This window comes from Bombus affinis, chromosome 5, assembly GCF_024516045.1.
Source record: "Bombus affinis isolate iyBomAffi1 chromosome 5, iyBomAffi1.2, whole genome shotgun sequence".
NCBI classification, from domain to species: Eukaryota; Metazoa; Arthropoda; class Insecta; order Hymenoptera; family Apidae; genus Bombus; species Bombus affinis.
Window position 1 is genome coordinate 11,589,459 of NC_066348.1, and position 24,262 is coordinate 11,613,720.

The window sequence follows — 24,262 nt, forward strand, 5'->3', positions numbered from 1 at the left end:
TCGCACTGTGTACGTGTATGAACGCGAAGGATACATACAGAGGAGCGACGACTATTCTATATAGAAGTAATACATAGCAAAAGCCGTTGCAGGTGGAGGAGGGTTATTACGATCATCGTCTTTCTCTCTTCCTCTATCTCTCTCTCTCTCTTTCTGTCTCCTTTTGCCTTCCGCGCCAAGCCTCCTTCTATCTTCGTTGCCCGTTTCTCGACTCGCTCTCTCGATGTGCCAGACTCATTTAACCTTTACGAGGCAGAGTACGACGGAGAAGAAGGAAGGAAAGAGGACTCTGTATGGGAGGCTAGCAAGCAGCACGAAAGGATCGGTCGTCGTCGAGAGTTGACCCCTAAGTCATCCCACCGGCGTAAAGCATTTCTAATTTAGCGAATTAGAAATCTCTGCGTTCTGCTCTTCGGATCGCGATGGAAAAACTGTATGCGCGCACCAGCTGCGGAAATGGGCGAACAAAGAGAAATCTAAGTTATTTATGTAGGCGATACGTGCTCAGAAACGTAGTAAACTAATCGTGAATTAAACGCGGTGTCAATGAGATTCGTACGTTGTAAAGCGTCATAAATTCTTGGTTCTCGTCGTAAAGTGCAAAAAGAGGAAGAACATTCTATCGCGATATACGTATGTAACTTAAATTAGTATTAGCATACTGTACTCGTTAACGCTGTAAGTTTACGTACACGTATGGGCATAAGGTAATAATCCGTATAAACACGCCGTTTTGCGTATAATATGTGTAATATGCTTAAATATGTACTATTACATTAGCATACTATCTATAAAGCTACGTATTAAAAACGATAATAGAAACACTCTATAAGAAGCACCGCGTGCCACCTGCTAAAGATTATACGATCGTTAAAAATGATAATACGAGTTATATAATAATATAATAGCATTTTTCAACGAGTTTAACGATCTGTTACAAAACGAGTCGATACGTGTATCGAATCTTACGGATAATATCTATAGTATTCCTTTTGTTTCCATTCACACAGGCACAACTTTTTACCCAAACTTTTAGATACATATTTTGTAACAGAATATCTATATGTGCTTGTTCGTACACGAATATCGTGTAGCTCGAATGAGAAGAATTCTTAAGACATTCGTATGCGAAATAGTAGTCGACGATTAATTTAACTTTATCGTTTAGCGATCGGCTTCCTACAAACATCGGCCTTTTCCAACTCGAACAAGGATCCACGCTGAGAGTTTCTCTCGTTAGAGGTGCACAGGCTTGGGCGACACGGTAGTCCTACACCGGAGCTCCTTATGAATATTTATTGTTCGAGGACCCGGTTGTACACTTTCTTCCGTATCCACGCGGTTATTCCGCAGCAACCATTCGATCATACATAAGTGCCCGCAGCTTCGTTCTGTTCGTTGGTTTCTCCGTATACAAAGAGGCCTCGACAATGAGAAGGTGAACGAAAGGCAGCGGAGGCAGCAGCGAGTGCGGAGGTGGCAGAGGCACTCGCAAAGGAGTCGTTGAACTACAAAACAACAGACGTAGACGACCGGCCTAAAAACGCTGCAGGAAGAGGCGGCCTCTCGATTTGTCTCGCTCCGTGCCTGCTAATTGCTGCTTGCGTTTTTCAACCTCCAATGTCCTTCTTCCTCTACTTTTTTTCTCTGGCTGTCCAACGATAGGGCAATAAGAATGAACCCTCGACGCTTTATCATCGGGTCATTTCATAAGCAAATGACAAAAATGTCGAAGACGTTTCTCAAAGTGATTTTTAATTACTACAACATCGTGTAAGTACTTAAAAAATACGTCATGAAAAAGACAATGGGTAAACGATGTTTGCTCATGTCGAGGACGAACGATGAAATTATTAACTAGAATAGTAAATAACTCTCTTGTATATAGCTCCTTAAATAATTAACGACGCTCGAGGCCTACTTAGTCACAAGATACAGGCTTTACGTAACTCGAGCAAATTAACATTAGGAATAAAGACAAGGATTAAAATGTCCACATTGTTGAATTAGTTAATACGCGACCCGAGTACCTTTACTCCTGGTTCGCTGTACAATTGTCGAAACATTTTCAATATAGATCAGTTTTCGTGCATCGTATCCTCATTCAACTATACGCAATTTCGACTTCGTAATATGTATTATTCGGTCTATGCTAACGAGACAGACGTAAATTCACAAAAAGGTTGGCAATAACGGCTGTAAAGTTGGGACGGAAGAATTCGTTCCATCGAGACGTAACGTTTTAATTTGCTTTTAGTTTAAGCACCGTGATTTATGAATGACAACAGAGAAACGGTGAAGTTTCTGTTAACGCTCGGTGAACCTATACCACCCGAGAAGCGTGGGCTGTCTTACTTCGCTTTCTCTAAACATGCATACGCACGCGTGTAATTGCGAAACTTCTCTGAATGAATCTAGATTCCTTGACGAAATTGTGTAACTCGGAGCGCGAAACCGGGAAAGCAAATCGATCCTCGAATAGGTAAGAAACCGTGGAGACACGATACCGAAACACGATATTCCTGTGCTTTTAAACCGAAATATTGTCTTTCCGAGTTACATTACACCGCTAAATAATAATCGCATATCGTAGTTCATACGATTGTACTAGCTTCGATCGTGTCACAAGGCTAACGGCTAACATTGTATTCGCGTTTAAATAGACAATAAAAGCGCATAAATGAGAACGTTGGTTACTGGTATCCGGTCGAGGAGAACGCCGTCTCTAGACCGTTGTCCCATTAATATGCGAAGAAACGTGACGTAGCTTCGCGTCCTCGATAGAAAATCGATGCTTCGAAATCTATGTTTAACCGCGATAATTTTGTCTGCAATTTCGAATACACCTCGCTAACGTTCTTGTTTCCGTTACGGACGATGTTAATCCTTAACCGGTATATCAATTTTCGAATATTTTGTGTTTCAGGTAGAAACGAAAACGCCCTATTGCTTCTTAATAACGACGAAAGTATCACATATTAGAACCTTACAATAGGAATTTTACCTTTTGTTAAGAAGATCGTACCTGTAATCCTTTTAGAAAATTTCTACAGCTTATAACTTCGTTTCTCTTCTAGCAGTTTCTAGTTACCGACGAATCTTTAACGCAACTATAAGGTTTGTTAGCAACGTTTTGCCCGTTTTTACGCGCTTTCTCTTAAGCGGCAGTTTGTTTCACTTTGACGCAGCATCTTTCCATTTGCATATACGTATTATGCAAAGAACTTTCCAACTAACGAAATGCATATACGTTGATTGGAAAGAAAGAATCGAGAAATCGCTGCTAGTCGACCAATCGATTTATTAGGACCAAACAAAGCCAGCGTGAACGATGATCCAGCTAGAATTTCGTTAGATATTATATAGTAATCACAGGATCGTATACACTCTCTCGAAACGAAACGCATGCGATTTTCTCTGTTCTAGAAACGATCCTAATTAGACTAGTGACGTAACCACTAACATGCATGCATCGCAAATGGCCCATTACATTATTTCTATTCTATTTTGTTATCATCCGTGTCTGTATACATTTTCTCCGGCAACCGAGTTTCATTTTTACCGAGTATGTAGATACTCTGACACTATGTTAATCGCCGCTTTTAATTATTTTATACGCTAAAGTCGATCGTTTCCTTTCTAACGATATAAACTGGCTTGTAATATGATCTGATTATTTGGAGGTCCAAGTTCGTCGAAACGAAAAAGAAAATTTCGTTAACGTGGCAAAGATTCGATGCGTGAGATGTTATATTTTCTGGAACGGCCGTTTCTCGAAGCCCCATTTTCGAGGGTTCTCCTCGCTATAAGGTGGTTTTCTCGAACGTTAGACGTATATATATACGTGTATATACGCTATATGGACAAGGGGTTGCAATGCCTCGTGTGACGCAGCAGCAAACCGAAGGGTGGGGACCTTGGCGTGTATGTACGCCTTCTCCCTACCGTATATAATGCTCCCTCCTTTCTCGCCCTTCCCTTCGCCACTTCCCTAACCGCCCACCTTCTGGCTCTCCCCATCGCCCCTATTCTCCCCACCGATATTCACTCCCGGCGCCCCTCGGTGTATCCCAGCGACGTTGCCGGGTGTTACATAATAGCCGTGCGCCGTTGCCAGTTTTACCAACAACGTGCAACGTTGCCAACTTGAACTGGTGTACCATGTCGGTACAGCTTGCCTGCCTGCCTATCTTGCTTGTTTCCTTGCCTGCCTGCCTGCCTGCCTGCCTGTCTGCCTACCTACCTACCTATCTACCTACCTACCAGAATCTGACTAAGCTCACACTAAACCCGTATCCAGGATCTTTGGACATAGCTATCGAAGCTTGTAATTAAATGCGGCTTCGTAAAATTGGGAAGAACAAAGTAACGCGGAATAACTTACTATTTATGATAGTCTTTAATATCGTTGAAATTTAGTAGTTATAACAATCGCATATGGAAAGAAATAAGAAATGAGAAATTTTCTATGGAAAGAACGACTGTAATTTAGTCGTAGAATTTAGTCGTACCTCAACGGTAGAAGAATTGAACTTGAAGTCTAGTCGCATCGTAATGGAAATCGATGTTACGTGAGTTTTTCTTGCGAAACGCTATACGTTGTTACAGCTGTCACAGATAAACATGTTTTGTCGTAGTTTGACGGAAAGTTTGGATTCTTATTATTGGGAGATACGTTTAGTTGCATCTATCTATCAGTTATTTTATACGTGCTTGGGAGAAGTCGATGTCGGGACGCGTGCTTTTACTTCTGTCTATTATGGCAATTCCCTTTGTCCCTGAGAACTTGGGCCCTACCCTAGTCCGGATGTCTTGGGCTGGTTCCGGATCTCAGATTACCGGGCCCCTCGAGGCGTTTCAAACGGAGCCTCGCTCTACTTATTCCATGCTTAAAAAATATCAACTGAACGTACTGAGAAAGAGTCCTTTGTTCTTTCTTCATACACGTACTAACCTCGTGGCTCCGTTATGCATTAATTTTGCATTAGATATGTCGTACAAAAACCACAACTGTCCATCATTTTTCATCTCATCGCTATCTTCATCGAAAAAATACAAAATATATTTGTAACAATGCATACTATATAATGCAAGTGGCGTAGAAATATGAAAAAAATTGTGCAATTCTTCGTTTTCTATAGAAAGTATCTATTTGTCGGGAACAAGAAAGTTCGTTCTATGGTACACCCTTCAGAACACGTCCTCTTAAGATTAAATAAACAAAAGAAAACGTGTTTTTATTCTATCATCGACAAAGACTTTTTCGTCCTATTATATTAATACGTTGGTTTTATATCCTTCGATCTCTAACAGAAAATTATTCATAAGTATATTGCATAACATATGTAACGGTACAGAATACACGATCGCCCAATAATTACGATAAAGAAACTCGTAAAATGCACCAGTTCCAGGCAGAAAAACGAAAACGAAGCCTATGTTTACGACAAAAGTATGATAACACAAATATCTTGAACATGTAATGTGTGCGATACAATTATGATGGCATAAGATCTGCGGGGAGGGATTATTTTTGAATCCGAAAGGTAGGGCCTTGAAATCTACAAAAAACGCACGTTCTGACTGGCCCCAAGATGAAGCGACGTTGCCAATTTGATCGTGATGCGCACTGCTGGCAACGTCGCTGCAAACTCTATCGATTCCAGATCTACAATTCCTCGTGAGCCCTCTGGGTCACTCGAGCACGTTTCCGTGGCACGGTACGTGACTGCAAAAACCATTGCGTCCATTACCAAAAGTTGCCATAAAAATAGAGGAATTACTCTGTTCGGATATTTATCTCATGGGAATACCTGTTATTTCGTATTGAACATGCCAACGTTGCCTCGAAGTTCATAAAACATTCTATTAATATCAAACAACGGAACAAAAAGTTCGACATTCCGCGAAGGGAAGAGGAAAAGAAAGTTCTGCAGGCAGGTGTTTCGGTTACGCGACTACTTTTGTACGAGTCATAAGGGTACAGAATCGTAAAAGACAAATACTCAGCACCCAAGAAGAGAAATTCAATTCATAAAATTCTAGAAAAAATTATAGAAATGTAATTGAAAATATTTCTTACGTAAGATCTTCCTTGAAAAATATTTTTTAGTTTTCTCCCATAAAGATCGTGTAATTGCCATTGCGCTATCGTTTATCAATACTTTTATGGAATGATAAAGCAATGCTAAAAATATATTGTACCGTTATTTGTGAATGCTGCATACTTTAAAGAAAAATGAGGGCACTCACGTTTAACAACTATTAAACAGGGTCACTGAACGGTATACTCGTTCCATTCGATTTTACGCTACTGAACGATGCATGCAGAAAGAACGATTTGCAGGAGATTCTTGAAATTCAATTATCCACTAAAAAGTAGTTTTCAATTATATAGTGTACAAAATTAAATAACTTGAATTGTGATATACTTGTAGACTTGGTCGCTCACATTATGGGAACTATGCTTATAAAATTTATTTAAACGCTGCAATTTTTAATTCGACGTTTTTTGTCAAATAATTCTTATAAAAAACATTTCTGAAATTAATCAAATATCGACGATGCTCTTAACGACATAGTTATTTCTTAAATATTTTACCAAGAATGCTTGTTTATAGATTCCTCGCTATCTCAAATACGGTAGTATATGAAAAACAACAAACGTTCGCATAGAATCCATGTAGTAAGGAATAAGAAAGCGTTGGGAATCGCTGCAAGTTTCAGCCGATATTTTTGGAACGGGTCATAGCCGTCTACCTCCTTCCCGAACTCGGCGTCTTTGCTGGTGAAAGTCAGTCGTGTGTTCTATGTGGCCAAGAGCCCTTGGAAAACATACGAGTCGTGTACATGTAGATACATCCACTTATATGTATATATGCATACGTACGTGCATGCATCTACAATAAATATTACACATGTATGGTACGTATACCTTGTTATAACGGATTGTTATATACATATATACGTAACAAAGACGCTTGACATCTTCATAAATTGTTTCAGTTAATAACAACGACCAGATGATTCAGTTCCTTATCATACCAAAGAATGACTACTCGCTGATGTTGAGTATAGTGTTAATCGTAGACTTAGCAATTATAACGTATCTACGAACACGACATAACATATAAAAGGAAATCATCGTTCAAAAATTTTATGATAAAAAGGTGAGACGGAAACGAGCACATAAAAAGCAATGTATATTGTTACTAAATGTATATCAGGACATTACAATCTTATTTTGACTTCTGTTCACATTCTTAAATCGTAAATAACAAATATACACAATATGCGTGTAGTTTAGCTAGCACCAGGATTTACCATTCACTCACGAAGCTACATATCTCATGACAAAGTGATAGAGTACGAAACACTATCGTAGTCTTACGAACAACTGCCACAAATTAGTATAGTAGCTTTGAGAAACAAACAAATTTTGCCGACACTTTAAAGCAAAAACCCTCTGTACCAGAATCGGGTGAACAGCGGAGGAGCGACCAACCAGTGTACGAGTTCGCAGAACGATGATCGAGGCAAGTATACGGAGTGCTCCGTTTACCAAGCTGCCAACTCAGTCGCTTTAGTGTGCAAGAGGGTAAAGGATGCGACGTTGCCAGGCCAACAACACGTAAACGACCGGTACAGACGTGGCAACGGCGCGAAACGAGAGACACGCTCCGAGACACGAAGGAGAAGGCAACGTAGTCGTTTCGGTTTGAAACGCAATGCCGGCCGCTTGCCAGATACCGTAACAGGGTCGACGGATGAAGAAATTTGGCGGCATCGACTTCTTCATGCAGGTGTTCATCAAGAAGACCTCAATGTTTGAAATCTTAAAATTCGTTTACGGCAGAATATCACGAATCTAGAAAAAATTATGTTACAGTTTTGTAGCTCTGTCTTTAGCACGAATGCCTATCGACAGCTTACAGGCGAATATTAAAGCAATTATTGCAAAAGAAAGGCCACGCGATTCATATAAAGAAACGAAAATGATCGAAATAATTATCTTCCTAATGGAGATTAAAATAAAGTAGAAAACACTTGTACGTGTATAAAGTTGTAGTAATGTGAGAAAATATAACAGAAATTAAATATATACAACGAGAACATGATAAAGTAAAAAAAATGAGATTTCCTTAGCGTCAACATGATTATATTGTGGAATTCAGAATGCAATTAACCACGTCTCTACGGCGCAATGCGTCAGGAGAACGTTCCGATTAATTGTTCGATCTTCGACCTCGTGTATACATTTATGTAAGTACGTAGGAGTTGATATCGAGTGGAACGTTAAATCTTTCACATTACTTTTTTTTTAAAAGAAACTTCTGTTTAGCTAAATATAAAATTATCTAAAATATACCCTGCTCCCAAGTATATTCTGAACTTATATCGATTCTATTAAACCTGCATTATCAACGAATCACTTCTCGTGCATTTCACGACAAACAAGTCGTTTTCGGGATATCATGTAAAATACATGATTCACTTAAGTCTTAAGGCACGGTTCGCCGAAGAAACAAGGAATTCGATTGCTGCTATAAGGAACAAACACTCATACAGAAAACCGAATCCCCGTGTACATAGAGGATATATAACTCGGATACATATTTGTGACAGATCGTCGTATATCATCATAGGTGCACTAACACAGGAAAATACGTGTGACTGGAGGTTGTCGGAGAGTCGAAGGTTTTCGGATGGGTGACGTCGAGTGGAACACGAGGACGAGGCGCAGAGGAAAGGTGGGGTGAGCATGGGGTGCAGGGGCGCGGTACGGTATGGGGTGGGGAGAGATGGGGCAGAGTTGCGCTGGAGAAGGGGAGGTGGTCGACCACGCGCGATCAATATAACAAAATACGCCGGCAACCCCCACATACATACATACATGTACGCGTGCGCGCGCGCACACATTCTCAAACACTTTGTCAATACATCGACCCATCATGCATGTATACATACGCGCGAGCGCGCACATACAAATTGTAAATATAATCTAACGTGCACACGATCTCGCAGGTTGGGTGCGTATATACATATACATGTATATGAATGCTGCGCATACTCTTATCTCCGTGTGACCATAAATTGCAAACGCGATACGTGTGCATATTACTTGTGCACAACCATATATACGTATGCACACTCGATGGATACAGTTATATCTCGCTTATAGCGAACGCACAGAAATTCAAAGGTATATCATGTGCCATGCGCGTATATAAGAGGGAAATTTACGTTTCGGTAAGTAGGTAGAACGCATTACACGAATACGATGCACATGCCGTGCGCATAAGAATGTACCGGATGTGCGTTTCAAAACACATTTTCAGAATCGAGATCTCTGACTTCATGCACGGTCCACGTAGGGTAACAAGCATGCTTAAGATCTGCTAGATCCCTAATTTTCGTTAGTGTTGTCCTAAATTGGAGTTGTAACGCATAGTTAAAGAAGAGCTTATAAAACTTACGTTGCGAAAAATGGATGAGATAAAATTTAAAGTGATTATTACATACATGCAGGTAATTGTACATGTACATGAAAATATTTAATACAAGTATTTGTAGTCATTTAATAACGGAAAGTACCTCGAGTAATGACATATCATAGCGAAAATATGAATCTACTTCGTGTTTTTCTGTGAGATATCAAGCTCGACTGGAGTTACAGTCACATGAGGTATAAAATTCAGAAGAAAATAAATCCTTATGAACACTGAATATTAAAATTTTTAATTATTTCTCACATATAAAGTTTTTATTGTCTGCATATTCTTAACCATGAAATATAAACATAAAATCAATTTTTACTATTGAAAAAATCATATTATAGAACAAAAAAGCTATACTTTTCTACATACACTTATAAATATGTCTCTTATAAGAGCATCGTGGAAAAAGAAACTAACATTACAAATAAAATGGAAAATTATAAATAATGCGATAATAAAACTATGGTCGCATACACATTTTAACATTGAAGTACAAAAAAGAAAAGACATTCGGAAATATATTCTAATATATATTATTCCATTGTCTATCGGACGTTTAGAGAAACGGGCGGTCAACGACGTAATGACGCCACCCGCCATTTTAAGGACGAACCTTAAAGGCTATAACGCATGTTAGACGATCGTAAGAACAGAGCTAGTGAACAAACCAAGTATGTATGTATCACCAGCTAGGATGTAAAATGCAGCATCGCTAGTAATATAAATATTAAACAACGTGTGCATTTAGAAAAGAAAAATTAATAGCACAACAGGACTAGAATCCATAACGAAATCATGAGAAATTCATTTTCCCCTAGAAATAGAGGAATATCTTCTATTCTTCTATTACTGGAAGTCAGATAATATTACACCACGCCATCTAATCGATACAAAGTTAAATATTCTGCGCTCGAAAATGCGTTCGCGTCCAAAGAAACTATGAACTTACAGAAACATCCTTGACATTTCTTTTTCAATGTTTATGGGTATCTTGTGTATCTTAGAATAGTTACAACCTCCAAATGTGAAAGGACTCGTGATGTAACTATGAATAGAGACAATTTTCGTCGTTTACGTAACTGGTCAACAAAATTCTTAACGAATAAGAATATAATTAAGAATATAAATAATTAAGCAAAAATAATTAAAACTCGTAGTATTACATTGTGTTCCAACTAGTATTGTACGTAGAACATAATATAATAAATGTATCAAATGCGATTTATAAGACCTATTTTTCTAAATTAAAACATCGTTCGATCGTACATGGCAAAATTGATAATAATAAGAATAGCTTGGTCAATTTTGTGAAATTATTTACAGTAAAACATCGTCCATTGTACTTATCTCAAGCTTTTGGGTATCCGAAAATTGAGCGCCACTGCGCCACGTCACCGTTAGTTTTCACTTCTGTTTTCCTACTCCGATCTCTGCTCTTTAACTATTCTGCCTGCATTTCAGGTGCATTCTTATTTTGTGTATTATACGATATTGTTCTATATGTGTAGTAAATGCGCGTATAAGGTTGTGGATATTTTTAACGGAATAACATAAAGCAAATACATCCGTACGAAACTGGATACAACCGAAACAATTCATAAACGTAGTATGTATTACGCGTAATATTTTTTAGTACATTTAACGAATATCTATAAAATTATAAACGATACTCGGTCTAAGATACGCAAATGGTAAGCATTTTTCAAGTTGACAAAATTACGATCATACCGGTAAAAGAAAATTTTTCAAGTCTCTGCGATAATTTATCGTGGTAAACTGAAAGAATAAAGATAAGTCCTCCCTAATAGGATATTATATCTTATAATCTTTTTATTTCAATCGCGATACATATAGAACCTATTAAATATATTTATCAAAATATTAAATCGGAAATTTACCTCGACCATTCAACAAAATACTTTAAGTTTTTATGGTTTTTAAGTAAAACCTAATAAAAAGGAAAAATTGAACGATATGTAATAATAGTGATAATAATTTTGAATTTAGGAGGTAAACGAAATGGCTTGTAATAGATTGTCGAGTTATTCGGGCGCTTTCTTTTCTAGACGCGCGAAAGGCGTGCCCAGTGGATCCACGGTTTGAGTGTCACTGTCGAACAATAACTTCGTGCCGCTGCGAGCTCTCAAAATGGCTGTCCTCAGCTATTATTACTTCGGGGAAAAAACAAATGACGGCGCGCTCACGCTACGAGAGAAGAGACAGAGCCAAGGCTCTTCTTCGTATAACGCACACCGTGTACGCATGTGTACGTAAGGTGTGGGTGTGTACATACGCGTGCAGGATCCTCGATCTACGTACAGAGTTAAAAACATCGAGCCAATACACCTTACGCGTGTTCCTGAATTCCGATTTTATCAAACAGATAATACCGCTCCTTTGTTACACGAACGTGTAAACAAAATAATAAGTAACAAACAGATTCGCGCGACATTTCTCTGGTTTATCGGCCATGAAATATCGTACATACATATACATATGTACAACGTTGTTAGAGATTCCGGCTTGGCTAGAACCGACCGTTCTAAAGCCTGGCAAACATTACGAAGGCACGACCTGCAGTCGTAAAATTTTCGACGAAATTATCGTTGACCGTGCCCAAACTGCAGTAACAACAAAGACAGTCTACTTCCCCCCCCCCCCCTTAAATGTGTGCACAGTATACATACCTCTGTGTATTTCTTTTTTCGGTCAGTTCGTTACACTGGACTGGAGGATTCATGGGCAAATAACAAATATTTCGATGAGCCGGAAGGTTCGTGAATCTCGCATTAGCGTCGCGAGACTCTTGTCCTCTCGTATCGAGAGATACACACAGGTATGTCGAGAAGGTAAACGAAAAAGTAAGCTCCAAGTTCCATGCACGCTATCATATAAACTATAAACTATATAGGTAGAGAGAACAAGACGGTGTGGCTTGGACTTCGTCGAATCGAATTGTTAGTGCGTATGTACATGGAGACATATATTATATATGTAGTTATGTAAGATAGGGTTTGTTAGAAGAAAGATACAAAGGAAATAAAGATACGCTTACCGTTTGAAATGCTCTCGTATGCGATCCTCTCGGATGTTTTCCGGCAGATTTCCAACCCACAGGTGACGTGTCTCTCTAACCATTTTGCTCCGAACTCTTCATTTGGGATCGGATGTTGTGGTATCGTTTGGCGGCACTGTACAACGACACACAACTTCGCCCGACGCTAATCACAGCACACTCTCACCACACACCACCGATATTCAATACCGCCACCAGGTCGGCCAAAGGAAACCTCTCTTTTTCTCTTTGCCGACTTTCTTTTTGAATCGTTGTTTACTCGTTTCGCCACGAAATCAATAAGTAAATGATCGATTCGGATTTGACGGCACAATTTTTCTTATTTGGATTGAGAAGAAAAAACTTTCTCGCGTGTAGCTCGCGATACACACGCGACAAGAAGCAAAGAAACCGTTACGTTACGCGTATTCCACGACGAAGGAAGGAGCTTCCTCCCACTTCGACACTCCCAATTTAATCACTGGCAACAAACAGATTATCACTAGTCACTAGCCGGAAGGTGGTGACCCCAAGCACGATGAGTGCTGTCGTCAGGGCAGCGCCGTAGAACGATCGGCCAACAAAACAGGGTGGCTACGGAGATTTCGCGATCAAATTTTTGCGTCGCTACGTACGCTGACAACCACGACAACGACGCCGACAACCACGACAACGATGATGACGATGACAACGACGACGACGATGACGGTGACGATAACAACCACGACGACGGCGACGACAACAACCACGACGACCACGAAGAAGTGGAGGAAGGACCTCGATAGTGGACACCACTGATGGCAACGGCTAGAAGGATCAGAACCGTCGCCGAACACCACATCGTATACCACTGAATCGCGTATGAAGGAAGGCGGTTAATCACACGTCACACTAAGCACACCGGGCACAATGCGCGGGCGATACATCCCAGCGCATATTTGCCAAGCATTATTACACTCGCGTCGATCTGCCTTGATGATTTTCAACCGTCGTCTTCTTGATATCGTACACCGATCAACAAACAGAGCCTTTCCAAATACGCTCTCAAACTCTCGCGTAAAACCCCACTTGAAAAAAAAAAAAAAGAAAACAATCGATCCACCAACGGATAGAACCGTTGATGTTTTCTTCCTGGCGAATATTAGAACGTGCAACTATTTTCTTTTCACCGCGCACACGACACACTATATTCCTTTTCCTCTTTCCTCTTACTTTGATTTCTTTTCTATGACTTCACTAACGCGCGTAGTCGCTTCTTTCACATCACTGTATCATCACCGCTTGGTATCTCGTTAATGGTATAACACGTCAGATATATTTCGTTAGTAAAAGCGAGGCGCGGTTTCCTCTATCTTTTTTCTCGCGATCGTACACAACTCGTCGTGTCACATAACGTGCATTGATCGAGAAAATTAATGGTATTCTTAGTGCAACTCGATCGCTACGATGCACGCTTGTATATGTACGTCTTAAACGCACTCGCTTCGTTCACTCGGGCCATGTAACGCGGATGGAGCTGGCTTCGCTCCTTCTCACTGCACTACACTACTCAGAGTGACGTCACCGTGGCGGGAGCGTAGTATGGCTCGCTGGCTAGTATCGCTGTTGGATGCGTGGTGGGAGACACCGCGTAGGGGAACGAAACGAGTCTACCTCGAAAAGCAGCGACTTGCAATCGTGATCGTCGCACGCCAGCCGGTGAAGTGTACCCATGGTGGGGGAAACTTTTCGTACATCCCCGTAGGGGAGAGAGTTGGAGGGACTCGTTCGAATCGAAGCAAGGACAGGTAGGGAGAGAGAACTCGGGTCTCCAGGAGAGAAGGGATAACGGGTCGAACGAGCTAACCCGAACCCCCGAGCCGCGCGTCGTCCCTCACCATCTCTTCCTCTCCTCTCGTCTCTTCACTTCGCCTCTTTTCCCCCATTCTCCTCTGGTGAATTGTCCCGCACCCCGCGCACTCCTCTATCCTCTTTTCTCCTCTCTTCTCTTCTCTTCCTACTCCGTAATCTCTTCGTCTTCTTCCTCCTACCTTGTGCCTCCTCCGCCGACGCCACTCATCCGCCATCTTTGTTCCACGCTATCTATCTCTTTCTCTCTTTCCATTCCGCTCTCACCAGGGCCGGTTTAGCGGCAGCCAATTACCCGGGGCATCGGTACTTTCTACCAAGAATAAAGACGGAAAATCGGATTATTACGAAAATAAAAGTACTTAACTCTTGTGACGTGCTCTCTAATCAAGGAAGTAACGATCAAACAAACGCGTCGATTCGATGCTGTGTACAACCTATTAAAATATTTTCTAGTTCAAACATGAACGGTCTTCGTATACGAATACCTTGGATACAGAATACATACGAGTTACGATATAAGAAATTTATGTATGCATACTTCTATTTTGTTTGATGCTATTTTATCTACGATACAGGCAAAGTTTAGACATGAATCATGGAACAGGACATGATGTAACGAGGAATTTTATTTCTTTCGAATACGCTAATTTAACAAATTATAGAGGTCACGCTGCGATGCAATTTTTATAAATAACGTTAATTACCGTGTAAAACATATAAACATAGAATACCGAGAAATATCGTAAACAGATACAATGTACGATATACCAAAACGATACCGAAAATTTATGTACGTTCTTTGTGCGTTGTATTTCTAATCGTATATATTTAATTTCACCGAATTATCACTTATTTTTGCTAGTATCGTATTCAATCGAGATAGGGGAATAATGCATTTTGAAGCGGTATAAGGCACCGGAGTGCAATGAGCCGGACCTGGCCATGCTCCATCTTGTTTCCGCTAAAATCGCGTCGAAGTCGTAGATTCATGGCGTCGATCTAGTGCTGCGAATTCACGAGACGTATCGTTCGTTTGTCTTTTACGTGTCGTACCTTCTTTTAATGGTTCGCAACGGTTCGTTCGTATGACATTAACTCTATTGGCGACAATATCAAACATCCGTTTGTCGGTTAAAGTACGTCATCGAGGCTAGAGAAAGCGATTTCCGTCGCACTCGAATTGCTTCGTCCGAAAACGAAGGCAGTTTCACGACTGTTTTGTAGTTGAGAACGCTTTGAACGAGAAACGCCTATTGCGTGTTCTGTACCGGTGATTTATAGGCACCTTCTAACGTACAGTACCCATATACCTATACATAAAGATGTTCTCTGTATTAAATTGTAAACGGTATTGTAGTACAATAAAATATTATGAGGGCTTTTCACAAATTATATTGCTAAATAAAACTTTATGAGTTTACGTTATAATATCATGTATTTACTATAATTATTTTCTATATAATTTACGTCTTAAATCTTTCACTTATTTTTAATGTCTCAATATAAATATATATTTTATAATGACTAACGAATAAAATACAATGAAACAATAAGAGATTCATGTAAAAATATCAAACATTTCACTATCTTATATTTCTTTACCACAAATGAATAATAATAAACAACGTAGATTAAAGAATTCCTGAAATTAAAATTTTTTACAAGATATTAGTTTAATTACTAAAACAATAGTGCAAAAGTTAAAGTTTTAGAATGAATAATGTGAAAACTGTCGATAACAATGGATTTGTATTTTGGTATACTTGCAATTTGATTTTGCGACGTATAATTTACCGGACCTCGATTGGATTATTTTAGAATTATATCTTTGTTTGCGTTATATATATATATATATATATATATATATATATATATATCTTTTATTTATCTTTTATTTATCGAGACATATTGTTTTTTTAATTGCATAAGATGGCATAAGTGACGGTGGCGACAACCTCCAATGAAGCAATCTAATAATCTTACAGTCGTACACTCAGTGCCACCTGTAGGAAAGATAAATATTACAAACTTATTACCTACCAACAATAAGCACGAGTAAAATAATTCCATATCGAACAAACAAAACTGTTTATTCTATGTAAGCACATAATTGCAATCTTTGGTTATCAGTTCTTATACATCCATAATATCTAACCTTTCCCGCAGTATATCAATTTTTAATATTCATACGAAGTAATTTAAGACATATAAGTATTAATTTCTTAATTTCAATCTTTAGTCATATATTTTTTCACGTATATCGTCGCGCATCTAAGTAAAAGAAACATGTCATTGCAAGATAAACGTTCAGAAATTACAGTACATACAGAAGAACCATCTATTTTATCATACGATGCAAACGAGCGGAAGTTGGCACGCAGACTTCGTATACAACGACGTATACAAGCACGAGATAAGTAAGGATCGTATAACATTTCAATAAAAGTATCTTATATAGTAAATATATTAATACCATACATTTTCTTTCAACGATAGTAGAAGAAAGATAATAAATAACAACGAACTGGATCGTATTTTCATACATTCTGAGCGTATGTATGTAGATGTGGGCAGAATAGTAAATCAATTGTTACCTCTTATTTGGCTAATTATTAAGTAACTAATTAGACGTCAGATAATATAGAAAACTGTTAGGCAGCAGTATCAATTGCGATCAGCAATCTAAAACTGGTCGTACATCGGTTAGATTTACTGGTAAAGCGGAATAATTGTTGGTTAGTATATTTTGATTGAATTTTCTTATGTCTACAATGCCATGTAATAAAGGCCATGAAAACGCAGAAAATTTAAGGAACTTCTGACAATAGTTGCGAATAATCTTTGCATAATTACACAAAATCTTTTCATGCTGCTTACAATGAGAACAGATGATGCAGTGTATTTACATACATACATACACATGTTTGTACATCTACGGTGATTTGACAAACAAAGACTAATTAAAAACACAGGACATAATATACATAATTAGCTGAAATGTTACATAATTTTATAATTTTGAACGTTATTGAAGGGTCTAAATTAAAAATACAACAATTAGAATATAAATTAAAAATTCCTGGATGTACGTATCTACATTTTTTGGTTTTACTTTGACAAATATATTAATATATTAAAATGTATTAAAGAATTTACATACATAAGGATTAACAATTTGTAGAAACAGACGTGAAACATAATCGATATGCGTTTGATCTGTTTCGTATATGTTTCGAACAGACTGATACACTGAAAAATCACTTATATAGTTAAATCGTTCGTTAAAAGATACGCAGCCTATGCGTATAAACGATCTACCTTTAATTTTCGAAATATCGAGGAACACGCATTTTTCATTCGTAATTCCGATAACAGAGATAGAAAAAGTATATCTATCTCGTAGATATCGTTTCAGAGAGTTAAAAGAATTAACGCTATTTCGATGTTAGACAGATAAAAGATCAAGATGAAGAAATCGAGGAAATAACTCCTATCGAGAAGCAAATACTCGATAGCATAGAAGCCTTGGACAAATTAGCCGCAGAAGGCGATGAAGTGGTATGTATGTGCGATTCGAATCGCGAATAATTATTTTTCAAGAAAATACACTTGAAACTCTCTGGAGTCAACAAGTAACTAATTAGGATGATAACTTACAATTGCTTCGACGTAAGAATCGCGAGTTAACGAACGATGCTTTATCACGTGATGTAGGTTACAGGCATCAGAGTGGCGAATGACGCGAAGGAACTGCAAAGACGAAAAGAGATGCGAGAGAAGAGAGAAAGATTATTGGAGGTACTCGAAGAGGAAGATAAAAAATGCACGGAGAAATATCGCGAGATTACGGAAAAATGGCCTGCTATACTTGCATCGAAACATCCGCTGGATATTGACGAAGAGTTGCAGAGTCAAAATGCCAAGTGTCTGGAAATCTTAGAGAAGAAGGACGCGTTGATCGCGGAATTGAAACAAGAACTTGATAACGCTGATCTACAGTACGCCGAGGATGTAAATAAACAGAACGAGGAGATTGATTTGCTTATCGAAAGGATGGAAAACCAAGTGAGTAATAGGCGTCTCGAAGCCTTTTGTTTTATACATTTCCAACCGATACATGCGAAATGTTTTCTTTAGATACGAATAATGAGCAAAGCTTATCGCCGAGAGGTAGAATTGATCGAAAGTGTCATCGAAATGGAGCGGAAAATACTTTTGGAATCTTCTTTGGAAAAGTGGAATGTATTATTTAAGCAGCTCAAGGACGATACATTCAACGCGAGGAAAAAAAGGAAGGAAGTAATGCGCGAATATGAAGAGGAAATGCAGAAAGCGACGATACAGCATCAAGAAGAGTTTAGGAAACAGAAGATTATGTTTGAGTTAGAAATACAGAATCTTCAACAGGAGATACAGAATATGAAAGCCTTCTGTATGATGAATACCGAGAAATTGGATTATAATTACGCGGTGCTGAAACGGCGAGACGAAGAGAATACCATCGTGAAGAATCAACAGAAAAGAAAAATTAACAAGTGCGTGCCAACGTTAAATTACTCGTCCTGATAATTTCAGTCGAGTGAGTCGAACGGATCTATTTACGTTTCAGGCTTCAGGATGTTATTAATAATTTAAGGAAGACTTACACGGCACTGGAAGAGTCGACGAGGGCGGAAATTCAAAAGATCACGAATCAAATACTAAAGTCGCATACAGCTATACTAGACTTGGAAGAAAAGTCCAACCATCTCACAGTCATCAACGATAAAAAGTACATGCAAATTTGGGACATGAATATCGAAACTGCGAACGAATTAGTCGATAAGGTACGATAACAATGTGTAATTAACGAGAATAGTCTCGTTCGGTGATTGTATATTTCAGATTTTAACGGCAGATAGAATTATACATGAACAATTGTTAATAATGGACTGGCAACCACCGGAGGTAAAGTTATTGAAAAAGGAAGAATTACCGTCGTATTGCGGAGCGATGTGTGCCTTGAAAGCAGGTAAAATTTACTTAAAGCATGATTTATTTAAAAAATCAGACTGGCTGTAAACTTCTTTGATCTTCGTTCAAGAACAAGAGGAAGCCAAAAAACGAAAGACAATATCTAAATCATATAAACCAATGACTACTTTAGAAGAAATTAATTTAGAACGACGCTTATTAAATCATATTCTTAAACTAATTTCCGAACACTGTGATTACCTTATCGAAGACACATTGAAGAATTTACTTTCCGATTACACAGAAGAGGATAAGCTATTGATTCGATTGGATAAAGCATTTGAGGTGATGTTTCCATATAAATAATATCATTATCGTGTTGTTATAAGTTAGGTATAAACATAATTGGATTTTTAGGCGCTAAAAATTACAGCCGAAGAAGAACTTCAATTTTTATTGAATTTTTTCTTACCGTATGCATATTGTCCCACGTGTACGGTTAAAGCTAAAAGCACATCGAGTGTTTGTGGACAGTCTGCAGAAATTACGGAAAGTTCTTCGTCTCTGTACGTGATATATCGTTGATCTTAAAAGGAAAGTCATAAATTGACGTTAACTGTAATAAAATATATCGATAATAAACATTTCAGAACCACCATTTCTGATGTTTGTGGCAGTGATACGCTTAATACGAAAGAAGCTAAGTTAGTGGCAGCTATGGAAGAAGTACTTTGTTGTGAAAAACTACACGATGATGGTCATGAAAGTGACATTGTTATGAGTAGAAGCGTTCCTTCGACCGAAACACCGCCTGTTAATACAGAAGTTGTATCGACTTGTGTATCCGAAGGCATTATCGAAGTTACTGATAGTACGTAACTGAAATAGATCTATTCAAATTTTTTCTCAATATTACCAATTTATCAAAATAACTACTCAATTTATTTGTCTCTGTTATTTATTAATTTTGCATCAAATTGGTGTTATTTTTATTTGTTGGAAAAATCGCAACAAAATTCAGCGATATTTATTCAATGAAAGTAAATTATCAGTTATTATGTTACTACTATTGTTTATATTAGTTTTTATTCTTGTAGCAGATGGCGAACCAAAACGATCATTAACCTGTGATAAAGGCCATTTGTTGACAATTGAAACTGAATTTGTCTCAAGTGCGTTAAAAGAATTTGTGGAAAGATACGAGTTCGTTAAGAGAGAGGTACCACCTGATAAAAAAGTAATTAAAGAGAAAGTCACGATATCACGTAATATAACGGACGACGATATAACTGATTTTTGGGAACGATATAGGAATATTTTTCCGAAAGATAAAGAAAGACTATGGGATAATCTATTGATTGGTCTTAAAAAGTATTATGAAGTGCTAAAGGAAAGGCATCAATTAAATGCTGAGACGCAATCGTTACGAAAACAGAATGCAGAAATGCGTCGTTTATTAAGCAAGTATACCACACAGGTAATGCTAAAATAATATAAATAAAATATTTCCTTGTTAACTTAGGCTTACATTACGTATATCTAAATTTCAGCCTGAAACTACAATAACGCATTGAAAAGAAAACGGAATTTCGACAGCAAAATTTTTATGTTGTAGGATTAATAAAAAATTATTAATTATTATTACTTACAACATTATATATTTTTCCATTAATTTTTAAATGAACATATATACATTCATACATTACATCGGTACCTTCTTGCACTATTTCATCTAATATCAAAGACAATGTCAATCTTTCAAACATATCTTAGTTTTTAATACAACATCGGCACTTTGTACAATATGTTTTTAAAACTTTCCTTAGCTATTAAATACATCTGACAAAAATTTACATGTGATTTCCAATTGAACTAATTGTGTTTCAATTATACGTATGTTTATATTATATCCTGAAGAAATAGTGCAAAGAGAAAGGTTTATATCTTAACGCGGCAGAGCTTCCAATGTTCATGAATTACAAAATTATATATAACATTGTGTATTTACTTATTCGTATATGTGAATGTCACTTAATGTTCAAAATTTAAGTATCAAATTAATTTCATGGTTTAAAGAATCATGATTCTACTTGGAATGAATTATTCTTCTTGGAAAGAATAAAACATGTACTTAAATATTTCATATGTGTATTAAAATAGAGATATTCATCTTATTACGTTATTTTCCTATGTCGTGAAACCCCCTGGTACAAAATTGTTTGATAGCGATTGAACAAAATTCTTAGGATTTACACCAGGTTTAGGTTTTTTCCAATATGGCAAAAATCTTTTTTTCTTTTGAATCCTAGCTTGTTTTAATTTACCAGTATGCTTTTTTGATGTTATATGCTACAATTAAACATAAATTATATCACTAAAAGGTTAGCAATATTTATTTACCTTATTACCGATAACATACCACATTGTATTGCATCTGAGAATTGAAGATTTTATTACACATGCTGCATGAGAGCGATACGCCTTTAGACACAGTGTTTACTTGGATATTCATAGTTGCAGATGTCACTGAACTGCCAACATCTTTGTCAGTCCACCCACCTAAGCATCAATGTGCGATCAACACTATCTATGTATCACAACCGCTGAAGCGGTTATATGTGATAATAAATCAGCTTGAACACTACATTCATGCCATAGAAAAAGCAACCATTAATACAAACATTATTAACAAAAGACCACCATAAGATTTTAATGATGTGTATATGTATGTGTATAGCAAATTTTACCTCTTCAAAATAAAAAAATGTATTTATAATATATTATTTTATGTAAACTTCCTCATAAAAATTTTTGATTTTTCATTTGTGTTACATAATTGAGAAAGGTATTACAATTTATACCTGCTATTGAACATAAACGAAATGTAGTTAATAAATGATTTTGTATAAGGAACTAATAATTGATTTTAATTCCATTATGACTTAAACACTGAATTATTTGAAGTTATTGTTTTATAGAAGAAAGTTAAGGATAGGAATAAAAGAGAAATGTAAGAAATAGCAAGATGCATTTCTATGTTATACATTACTGAAAGGGATACAGTGAAACTGAAAAGGAGCCAAATTATTTTGTAAACAATGTTAATTTTATTAATTATAATATGGAACTAATTAACTCGTTATCACGTTATTATTTTATGGCAATATACTCAAAGACAAATCAGTAATAAACAATAAATATACAATTTCAATTTGGTAGAAATAAATAACGAACGATACATAATAAATAAATAACTAATAAATAAATACCAAATTATGATGTATAAATTATAACGATCATGATAATATCACCAAGCGTTTCCATATTGATTGGTAAATGAAAGCTTTTAGGCAGAATTAAGTCTCTATTAGCTCATAAAAACAAGTGGAAAGCAAAAGTAAGCAGCAGTGTTAAGCATGCAAATGTAAATAACAATAAAGAATAAATTAGTACAGCAACATTCTTTTCTATTACTTTATCCATACACAAAGTGCGACTACATTTAAGCCCATATGGTAGCGGCTTTCGTACCATATAACGTGTATTACCTCTCATAGCTTTCTTTTTGTGCCGGCTCCCTATAGAAAATAAAATTTATTTAATACATTAAAAACATACAAAGGTATGAAATAAATCTTACTTTGTAATATACCATTTAAATGTGTTTGAAGTTGTTGTATTGAGTTTAGACACACATTACACACATTGCATTTCAATCCATTTGTTTCTTCGTCTTTTGTAAATGCTACTTTGGTTTCTTCAAGAGATGCCATTATATTTTTTGATCTAATCTGTAAAACAAGCGTATGCCTCTATCTGATCCGATGTTGTTTTGTTTTATATATGTTTTAAAATTCATGAATGATTCTTTTTATTGCATGTGTGTTACCTCATACTTCAACTTTTCATGTCTGTATTTAAGTGTCTTATAGTAGTATAGTATGATTTGTTGCTTTACTTGCACAAACCTGTTTAGCATGACGTGCTCCTTGTAAATGTGTATCTAATACTGTTTGACTGGTAAATGAAAGGTCACAATCATCACATCGAACAGGGGGTTTCTTTGTAGGTAAATTTCCCATTATATTATCTACTACTGCTTTGGTTACAGGATCATTCAGGCCAGGACTTATCACACTTTCTGACGATACAGCCATTTTTGGAACTAAAAATTTCATATAGAAATCAGCAAATTTATCAATAAATTAAAATTAAACTGTTATCAAGTTCAAATTTTATTTTACGATAATATAGGAATTAAAAGTTATGGTCACCTGTTATATTGTGCTGAAATTGAAACGGTTATACTTCTTTTTAAAGTTACAGTAGGTGTGTACGAGATATATTAATTTCAAATAGAAGTTATTATTATTAACATTATCGAATATTATCAAAAGAACTAATATTGTAACATATACATATATATAAATTATTGAATTATATATTATATAAAGCATACCTATCTGTTGAGTTTTGTATATCGGAATCAGATACACCAATGTTTAGTTTGTGTATTAAACTTTATATTTTCTTAATGAATTTCGAAAAATACTTAGAGGGCAGCAATGTTTATAAAGTTTATAAATGGGTTATTTCTTTAACACTTTTGATACAAATTCTCGAGTTGGTTGCCTGCTTTTTTTAGGAACATTATATTCGGGTAGTAGCAGTTCCTCTACTAGTGGTTCAATATTACATTTGATAGGCCCCAAGAGTTCCTAGAATGTCGTCACTTAAGGCGCGTTTAGTAATTGTATTGTGAACTAAAATACTGCGCACAATTAATTCAATATAACACGTAAATATTTGAAACGAGATACACGTATTTACGACGTTGCTTTATTAAATCGAATTAATGCAACGATAAGAAATAGTATTTCAAATTACTACTTTATAACATTCTAAT

At 36.9% G+C, this 24,262-nt stretch overlaps 3 protein-coding genes across 13 annotated transcripts in view; 1 reads left to right on the plus strand and 2 right to left on the minus strand.

Moving 5' to 3' along the window:
- LOC126916822 (protein split ends) overlaps nt 1-14,688 on the minus strand; it is a 119,112-nt gene extending 104,424 nt beyond the window's left edge. For 4 of the 5 annotated variants that reach the window (XM_050723019.1, XM_050723021.1, XM_050723020.1 and 1 more), the window contains exon 1: nt 12,553-14,687. In XM_050723019.1, coding sequence (XP_050578976.1) covers nt 12,553-12,635 — 83 coding nt within the window. In that variant the 5' untranslated portion in view covers nt 12,636-14,687. Of the gene's footprint in view, nt 1-12,552 lie in introns of all 5 variants that reach the window. The other variant, XM_050723022.1, reaches the window with a different exon arrangement.
- Nucleotides 14,689-16,074: 1,386 nt separating this feature from the next.
- LOC126916826 (dynein regulatory complex protein 1) lies at nt 16,075-22,134 on the plus strand. Of its 5 annotated transcripts, none has more exons than XM_050723032.1 (11): nt 16,075-16,820; nt 17,853-17,961; nt 18,118-18,468; nt 18,541-18,938; nt 19,013-19,229; nt 19,288-19,414; nt 19,487-19,701; nt 19,774-19,922; nt 20,007-20,227; nt 20,457-20,833; nt 21,871-22,134. In XM_050723032.1, the coding sequence occupies exons 1-11, from the start codon at nt 16,690-16,692 to the stop codon at nt 21,961-21,963; spliced, it is 2,388 nt and encodes a 795-aa protein (XP_050578989.1). In that variant the 5' UTR covers nt 16,075-16,689; the 3' UTR covers nt 21,964-22,134. The 5 variants fall into 5 exon arrangements, with proteins under 5 accessions (XP_050578989.1, XP_050578988.1, XP_050578990.1 ...); XM_050723031.1 differs by having other exon boundaries at nt 16,080-16,820; nt 20,454-20,833; XM_050723033.1 differs by lacking the exon at nt 21,871-22,134 and adding an exon at nt 20,907-21,530 and having other exon boundaries at nt 16,083-16,820; nt 20,454-20,833.
- On the minus strand, nt 20,992-24,090 carry LOC126916850 (zinc finger protein 385B-like). Of its 3 annotated transcripts, none has more exons than XM_050723078.1 (6): nt 23,816-24,080; nt 23,325-23,521; nt 23,009-23,147; nt 22,905-22,934; nt 21,776-21,915; nt 20,992-21,705 (listed from the first exon to the last, which is right to left on the minus strand). In XM_050723078.1, exons 2-6 carry the CDS (start codon nt 23,511-23,513, stop codon nt 21,544-21,546), a joined length of 660 nt encoding a protein of 219 aa, XP_050579035.1. In that variant the 5' UTR covers nt 23,514-23,521; nt 23,816-24,080; the 3' UTR covers nt 20,992-21,543. The 3 variants fall into 3 exon arrangements, 2 of the variants coding, with proteins under 2 accessions (XP_050579035.1, XP_050579036.1); XM_050723079.1 differs by lacking the exon at nt 23,816-24,080 and adding an exon at nt 23,631-23,781; XR_007710742.1 differs by lacking the exon at nt 20,992-21,705 and having other exon boundaries at nt 21,776-21,997; nt 22,104-22,934; nt 23,816-24,090.
- Nucleotides 24,091-24,262: the final 172 nt, after the last annotated feature.